We start from the raw sequence: 9,027 nt of genomic DNA on the forward strand, positions 1-9,027 counted from the left end.
TGTTTTGTTTCAATCGGTCTATTCTGTACATTGAAATTGAGACGAATTTTCAGTTTATAGATTAAATAAAGATGTTTCTTTTTAAAGCATCTCTAGGGTGGTCCTTAAGTCCCATCAGAGCTACCTATTATAAACATTAGCCAAGGTTTCTGCCCTTCATCACCTTCTCATTATCTTAAGTGAGAGATTGGGCAGAGTCCCTGGACAGTCCCCTTCACCTGCCTAGACCAAGCACAAATGAAAAGCATTGTGGCACTTCAAACATGGACGTGTAAGCTGCCCGCTGAATGGCTGCAAATCGGCTGGATCTTTGAGCAATGGGTTTCTGATCCATTTGGAACCATTATTTGCATGCAACATGAGCTGCCTGAGACCTGAAGGTGATCAGTCGTGAGGAGTAATGACCATCTGTTTCATGAACCAACCAAAGAATGGAAGACAAACTCTTACCTTATTTGTTATTCCTGGGTTTTGTTTGTCTGTTTTACTGGGTTTTGTTACTTTTTTTTCTGCCCTAAATCTGTTACAGTTTCTGCTTGGGGAAACTGGGCGAACTTGAACTTGAACGAGATGGTGTAGCTCTTCCTTGACTCTCAGCTGACTTCCTAAGAGCTACATTCTTGCTCTCGCCTCTTCCACGGCTACCCTCCGTGCCTAGCACACCGAGCAAGGTCACGTGGCGGACACCTTTGCATACATCCTGTCATCCCTCTACCCTCAAGTGCATACTCTTTGCCGTCTGTGGTGCTGAGTTTCAGACATAAGGGAATTGACATGGATGACCTGGTTCCAGCCTAAACCTGTCTGCTTATTATTAGTCGTAACATACACCTCTTTCTTCACCACATGGCCAAGTTATTTACTTAAACTCTAAAATAGAGATAGTAAAGTTGGTGGTTAGGGAGGGTTGTAAGTTTTCGGGGTCCTGTTGGATGGGACCTTGAGGTGACAGTGGACAGTTCTGTCTAGCAGGCCTGGCTCTGTGTGCCCACATCCCCCTTCTTGTCTTTGCTGAGAGAAGACACCATCTGATTGCAGGGCTTGGCAATGACTTCCCGGATGAGAGCAGCATCGCAGCAGCAGCCCCCCACCACACCCATCATCTTTGTTACCCAGTGCTAGTGAACACTGAAGTTACTTGGGGAGCCTGAAGAAATATCAGTGCCCAGATCCTACCTCCCTTTAGGAGATCAGAATCTGGCGACGGACGTGGGTATTTTAATTTTTTTTCTCTTTATTTTTTATTGTATGTGTATGGGTGCATATCTGTGCACCACACATGTGTCTGGTGCCCACAGAGACCAGAAGAGGGCATCAGATCCTCTGGGACTGGAGTTACAGACAGCTGTGAGTGGCCCTATGGTCCTGGGAATTGAACCCAGGTCCCAGGGGAAGATCAGCCAATGCTCCTAACTGTTGAGCCAGCTCTCCAACCCAATATGGGTATTTTTAAAATAGCTCCTCCATTCATTCACATGAATGGGCAGCAGCCTTACCTCTGAGTACAGTGATACAGAGATCAGTCTCCAGATTCAGGCTCATGACTGTACAATAATGAGCAGGTTTCCTCAGTGTTTCTTGGCCCTGTTTACTTATGTGGCGACCAGTCAGGAGAACAGTGTTTTCCTACTTTTTCGTGTCATGACACACAGAGAAGGTGAAAATACTTGTAGAGCATCCAAAGGGAAACAGATGAGGAAACATGACCTTCTCAGGTGTTTCGTGCATCTCAAAAGTAGAACCAATCACTATCCACGCATGCTTATATTGCTGGTTGAGTTTTGGCAAAAAAGAGAAAGTGGGGAAATTTTGTCAAATCAGCCTCCAATTGCAAAGCAGAGTTGACAGAGACCTTAGGAAACAATATGCTTCCATTTTCTCATTGTACAGAAGAAACTGAGGCTAGGCAGGCAGAGTAACTGACTCAAAGCATACCAGATTGGTCTGAGCCATTGCCTTCAGTCATAACCAAATGCAAGGTCAAGAGGCTGCCAGCCTTCCTTTTGATCACAGGCAGCCGTGAGAGAGAACACTCCCATCCCTGTCAGGGAACTTGCTTCCACCCCCGTGGATGACACACTGATTCATTGGCGCCACACTCTTGCAGCCCAGGAGGCTGGCCAAAAAACAGCTGTCTTAGAGCACGGGCGCCTGTGGGGAGTGACAGCAAGCAAGTTTCTTTCTTCCCTTTCAATCTGGAAAGCTGCAGTGGATGAGTGCAGAATTGAAGCCAGGATAGAGGTGCACAGGTCAGAGCGCCATTCAAGACAGGCAAGCCAACCGCTCAGCTTGTTGAAGTCGTCCGTCTAGCCGGAGGATTGTTCTCCCACTTTCCAGTTTATTTCGAATGTGGAATGGCCGGCCGGGGTTTGGGGGAGCTGTTTGGGTCCTGACACTTAAGCGGCTTCTGCATCGCTGGTTTATAACAGCCCCTTCGTGCTGGAAAGGCGGGTTGCCTCTTTGTATGCAACTCAGACTCCCTCCTTACCCATCCCCAATTCTGTTTCTCCAGTGCTGCGTGGAGAGGGAAAAAAAAACAGAATATAAAATATGAAATCTGCTGGTGACAAAGAGAGGCCAGGAAGCCACTGGTTACATGGGTTTGAAAGTGGAAGCCAGGTGCATTCTCTCCAGCATGGCTGCAGACCGTCTTTGAAACAGATGTCGCCTGCCTCCCCCTAACCCCCTCTGCACCATTCTCTTTGCATGGAGGAGGCGCAGAGCTCCAGAATGGGAGACAATAGGCATTAATATCCATTGGAATGACAGCTGCTTATGACTAGCTTTGCTCAGGACACGTGTCCCCCAAGCCAAATGATTAGCGCTTCCGCAGAATACGATATTTGTGGATAATCAGAAGCGAGCGGCAGATCGCTTGGACTAATGGAAAGCAGGGTTCACATCAACCTTTCTGGAAGCTCCCACCATGAATAGATATTAAAGTTAGTTCGTGGCAGTTGCCTCCTTCCCACTCATATGGTGGATTTGTTTAGGGTGTCCTGGGAAAACTTACCTGCCTTGCCAGAGTGTTATGAGGATTAATTAATGTTTGTAAAGTGCTCGGAATTCCACTGAAGAAATGTACCTTGTCGATGCAAATTATTATCATTATATAGTGCCTTTCATCCCAGAATCTCAAAGTGCCTCCCCAACAATTAATTAAGCCTCACTACACCCCTGTGAGAGAGCTAAGCATCATTCTGCCCTCACTAATACAGGCAGTGTCTGCACCTGAGTCACAGAGTCTCCTGTTCAAGTCACTCTCCAGGAGGGAGGGAGAGTCCATTAGCAACCATCCCTAAGTGCTCCGAAAGGCATAGTCACTAACAGTGCAAGGCAAAGCACTATAGGCTGATACCCATAGCCATAAGGACTTGTTTCGTTTTGTTTAATCTTCCATTGTCTGGGCTGCTTGTTTTATTTCTCTCCCTCCCCTGTAAAGCAGTAAGGTGCTTGTTGGAAGAGAGCCCGGTTGGTAGCTCTAACCAGTTATACTGTACTAACGACACCTTCTAATCCCATTCTTCAGAGTCTGAAACTCCGGGCATCCTCCCCTCTCTATTCACACACCCCAAAAGGAGTTCACTTACCTTTACCAAAATGTTTAATGGCCCCATGAACAGAGTGAACATTTGGATGTGTGTTTGCAACCTGGGACCAGCATCTTTGTCTCACATGTGAGCAGCTCAAGTATGTGTAGTGATTCTCTTTTCAAGGCAAGTGCAGTGTTTAATTCATAAACACAAATCTCTTGCACTGGCTCCTTTAAAAGGAGTCTGGAAATCCAGTGAGCATGTGTAGCATTCCAGGGTGCCCTATGTGCTGGAGACAAATCTGCTGTGTGGTCTTTACCAAATGCATTTTAAAACAGAACCTTTGGCGTCATTTCTGGATAGGAGATTCCTGGGTAGAAATCTTCTTGGGAAGCTGACTAGCTTGTCATGAGAACTTGAAAGGAAAATCACAATCTCCAACTCTAATTCTACCTCAGTGGTGGAGTCACTGTGTAATATCAGAATCATCTCCTAAGCTCCCCAAAGCTTCACCTTCTTCTTGTCCAGATCTTGGAGCTGGAAGGCCTGTGTTTCCAGTGGAGTTGACCATTTCCCATTCACGTTACCTGGAGAAATCACTAGTCTCCGTGAGGTCCTCACCTAGAAAATGGGAACAATGGCAGCATACTTCCCATACTGCTGGGTAAATGGAATGCAATCATTTTCATGTAGGAGCACTTTGTAAAGCATGAAAGCTATACAGGTGTAAGTGGCTGATAGTAGCAGGAGACACGTCACCATAAGAACCCTGCAGTTTCAGAAAAACACACTTACTCATAGTTGTAACTCACACTGAAGCAGCCTCCTCATAAGGTGTGCTTATGATGGACACTGAACAGCACTGATAAGGAAAATTAAAACTGAAAATCTGAGTTGCTGGTTGTGGTTTTGTTGGTCTAGCTTCCCACACCCCACCCTATTAAGTCTCCTAATTTCATTAGGAATTCTCCCCTCACTACTGTGAGATGTCTTTCTGTATGCTGTGAATATGTGTTGCTATGATTGGTTAATAAAGAAGCTGCTCTGGCCTATGGCGAGTCAGGTTATAGCCAGGCAGGAAATCCAAGAGAGAGACAGGAAGAAGAAAGGCAGAGGCAGAAGAGACTGCAGTCTGCCACCCAAGGAGCAACATGCCAGCAGACTGGTAAAGCCATGGAACATGTGGCAAAACATAGGTTAATAGAAATGGGTTAATTTAAGATATAAGAGCTAGCCAGCAAGAGGCCTGCTATAGGCCATACAGTTTGTAAATTATATTAAGCCTCTGAGTGGTTATTTTATAAGCAGCTGTGGGACTGTGGGGCCAGGCAGGACCAGAGAAAACTTTCAACTACACCTCGCACCATGTAATTTGGTTGGGCTTTCATACATGGAGTCTCTCCTACTCCTTCAAACAGAGTAAATAGGTTACCCAGGTTAGCCAATCAGATTATTCTACCCTTTGGTCTACGGGCTGGGTTGTTAACCCAAGCATGGCAATTTACATTCTTTTCAATGATTTATGTACAAATGTGAGTAGAAAAAAAATCCCATGTTCAAGATATTGCTAAGCTGGGAGGATGTGAATGGTTTGCCACTTGAATAAAACCTGTTTGGGAATCCTATTATGGAATATTATTTTAAGATGTGTTATATTCATTTATGCTGAGGAATATTTGTTTAAAGATGCAAAGATGTGTTGCATTCTTTTATATTGTATTTGTTTAACTCTGTGAAGCTGTGTTACTTTGCCTGTCTAAAACACCTGATTGGTCTAATAAAGAGCTTAACAGCCAATAGCAAGGCAGGAGACAGGATAGGTGAAGCTGGCAGGCAGAGAGAATAAATGCAAGGAGAAATCTGGGAAGAAAAGATTGGGGAGTGAAAGGAGAAGGAGAGAACTCCAGGGCCAGCCACCCAGCTACACAGCAAGCCACTGAGTAAGAAGCCAAGAAAGGTATATAAATGCAGAAGGTAAATTACACATATTACAGAATAGTTCATTTGCTCATTACAAATACACTGACATAGAACTAAGCTGTAAAATTACCAATGTGGAGTATAGAGTGTGTTGCTTTTCTTCCTTTCAGGTTGACTGGAGCAGGACTAATCACAAGTGTGAAACCATAGGCTCATGTCTAGTTGGAATAGCATTTGGATAGATTGGAGGGGGCATGTTTGTAGTCTACAAGTTGTTAGATAATTTTTTACTAATGAAACAAGTCCAAACTATTCAAGGCAGTCAGGACAAGGCCTCTTTTTGTTATTACTTCCACAGTTAGAATTAGTTGCTCTTTTTACTTGATGTACCCAAAGTATACCTCTGAGTATTGGTAGTTACTAAGTCAGACTTGTATTCTTAATCTGAATATCACAGTCTTATCAAAACTGAACTATCAACCCAAACTCTGCTCTAAACTTACTATTTGATGGTCAGAAGCAGGTAGCTTGTGGGAAGAGCAGTTCTGAGTGGCTACCAAGGCCTTGTCTGTGATGGCTTCATCACATCCCCCAATGTTCAAACTCACTACTTCATTGTAACCCATTTCTGTCACCCTGTCCTTCCCTGAAGCCCACTGGAAGCACTTACGTTTTCTAAAGCACCATCTTGATCTCACTTGGTGTGTACTGCCAGTCTTACCTGGGTCCCTTTCTCCAACTTCTCACTACAGCTTTTAGAAATCAGAATCAAAGGAACTTAGAGTGACTCATCTATAAACGACAATTGGATACTCTTAACTAGTTGTTCCAGCTTTTGAAGTAGGTAGACCTGTGGGTTTCAATTCTATAAATTCCTGGTGGTGGTGATACCCATTCGTGTATGTTTGTGTGGTATTTATCAGCTAAATAGCAGTAAAAATAATCTTAACTCCTTTAGTACCATGTCCTCAAATCTGTCACTGCTTCTCCACCATTTGGTATGCAATAGGACACTGTATGCAAAGGGCCAACGTAAATGCCTTATCTTGTTAAAAATGTCTGTAGAGTTGGCGGTTAATGCTGAAGTTTGTCAAATAGCCCTTCCAAACTTATACTTGTAAAATACACCCAAAATAAATGGATCTACCTAATTTTTTTTTTTTTTAGTTAAAAGGAGATTTATTTAATGGCGTAACTTACAAATTAAGGGATAGGTAGATCGCGGGGTCTGGGGAAGGTGTATCACAGTCCAGCGGTGTTCTCTGAAGCTCTGCTTGGTCCACCTCCACTATCCAGGGTCCCAGAACCGAGTGAGCGCCCCCCGATCCAGATCTCGGGTCTCCAGGCACCTCCCTTGGCCCTGCCTTATAGGTGTGACAGTTGCCGAAGTCTCAATGGGGGTTGGAACTTCCAGATCAAAGCTGGAATGGTTACCCACTACAGCAGACCTTCTAGGTTCCAAGTCCAAGTGGCTCAGGTAATAGCCTCATTTCCCCCAGGGCACTACTCCTTTGTGACTTCACCCACTAAGTCACCCCCGGAGACAGTGCTGAATGTTCCATGCTAGAGTCTTGGCCTCTTAGGAGGCAGGGACAGCAGGCCTGGCCAGCTCAGAGGACTCTCTGTCCACAGTGTAAATGAGGACGCTGCTGGCCCATGTCTGGCAGGGATATAGAGGGCAGCCTCAGAGGCACTGGGCACTCCCGGCACCATGGATGACGCTGCCGTCCTCAAGCGACGAGGCTACATCATGGGGATAAACTTGGGAGAGGGCTCATATGCCAAAGTCAAATCCGCTTACTCTGAGCGCCTAAAGTTCAACGTGGCGGTCAAGATCATCGATCGCAAGAAAGCCCCCACGGACTTCCTGGAGAAATTCCTTCCTCGGGAGATTGAGATCCTGGCCATGCTAAACCACCGCTCTATTGTCAAGACTTATGAGATCTTTGAGACCTCTGATGGCAAGGTCTACATTGTCATGGAGCTTGGGGTCCAGGGTGACCTCCTTGAATTCATCAAAACCAGAGGAGCCCTGCAAGAGGATGATGCTCGTAAGAAGTTCCATCAGCTTGCCTCGGCCATCAAGTACTGCCATGATCTGGATGTTGTCCACCGAGACCTCAAGTGCGAGAACCTTCTGCTTGACAAGGACTTCAACATCAAGCTGTCTGACTTCGGCTTCTCCAAGCATTGTTTGCGGGATGATAGTGGTCGACTGACATTAAGCAAGACCTTCTGTGGGTCAGCGGCTTATGCGGCCCCCGAGGTTCTGCAGGGCATCCCCTACCAGCCCAAGGTGTATGACATCTGGAGCCTGGGTGTGATCCTCTACATCATGGTCTGTGGCTCCATGCCCTATGACGACTCCGACATCAAAAAGATGCTACGCATCCAGAAAGAGCACCGTGTCAACTTTCCACGCTCCAAACACCTGACTGGTGAGTGCAAGGACCTCATCTACCGGATGTTACAGCCAGATGTCAACCGGCGGCTGCACATTGATGAGATCCTCAGCCACTGCTGGGTGCAGCCCAAGGCACGAGGTCTGTCCTCTGCAGCCATCAACAAAGAGGGAGAAAGCTCCCGGGCCACTGAGCCCCCATGGACCCCTGAACCCACTGGTGCCGATAAGAAGTCTGCCACCAAGTTGGAGCCTAGGGAAGAGGCACGGCCCGAGGCCCAACCTGAGACAAAACTCCAGGAAGATGTTGTGCAAGTGGCCAAGCAGTCAGAGACCCTGGGCCTTAACAGTGAACTGAACAGGGAGACAGAGGAAGGGCACCCCCAACAGCCTCCAGAGACACATACCTAGTGAGCCTCTTGCAGCCCAGGGGGCCAGCAGGGAATGAGGCAGAGCTCATCATGGCTTGAAGCCTGAGTCTAGAAGTCAAGGGACGAGAGAGAGAAGGAAGACAGTCCCGGATGAGCTGCTATTTTCGTCACTTTCTTCTCCCCCCTTTGAACTTGGTAACTCAACATGGCTAGAGAAGCAATAAATCACTATAATGGTGCAGACCCTGGTCCTGGGCTCCCCTTGGCTTCCTATTAGACTGCAAATCCTCATAAGGAAATTCACTCCCACGCCCCCAGCCCAGACTGTATCCTCAGGCCATGGTTGAGTTAGCAGTAGCAGACAGAGGCTGGTTGGGAGGATTTAAGAGGGGCGGAGGCCAGGGAAGATAGCTAAGTGAGGAAGACACAACTTCTGGAGGGGAGCCGAGAAGTGCAGAGAGGGACAGGGCTGCCTGCAGAGGAAGGGCTGGAAACCAGAGCCCTCTCTTGCACCGGAGGGCTTGCACCGGAGGGCTTGCACCGACTGCATCAGGAGCTCAGGGGCTAGGCAGGTGTTTCATCATTACCCCAGGGCTTCTGGCTGCACAAACCTGCCTGTAGGGGGCTGAGGGAAGACTACAGAAGGCAGGTTGACCCCCATAGTACCTTTTGGGCTCCCCAAATTGCTTTGCAGCTGGTTTTTCAGTTCTGCCCATCAAGGGATATGTCCCTCCATGTCCAGCTGGCACCCAGTTCTCAACTATGCCTTTAGTTGCTCCACATCACCATTTCTCAGCCCAGA

The 9,027-nt window shown here is 46.9% G+C and overlaps 1 protein-coding gene across 1 annotated transcript; it reads left to right on the forward strand.

Moving 5' to 3' along the window:
- Positions 1 to 6,771: 6,771 nt before the first annotated feature.
- Positions 6,772 to 8,265, forward strand: LOC128117318 (testis-specific serine/threonine-protein kinase 1). Its single transcript, XM_052749239.1, has one exon. The coding sequence runs from the start codon at positions 7,165 to 7,167 to the stop codon at positions 8,263 to 8,265; it is 1,101 nt and encodes a 366-aa protein (XP_052605199.1). The 5' UTR covers positions 6,772 to 7,164.
- The last annotated feature ends 762 nt before the right edge of the window (positions 8,266 to 9,027 follow it).

This window comes from Peromyscus californicus, unplaced genomic scaffold (assembly GCF_007827085.1).
Source record: "Peromyscus californicus insignis strain IS unplaced genomic scaffold, ASM782708v3 Scaffold_21__1_contigs__length_65335640, whole genome shotgun sequence".
Classification (NCBI taxonomy): Eukaryota; Metazoa; Chordata; class Mammalia; order Rodentia; family Cricetidae; genus Peromyscus; species Peromyscus californicus.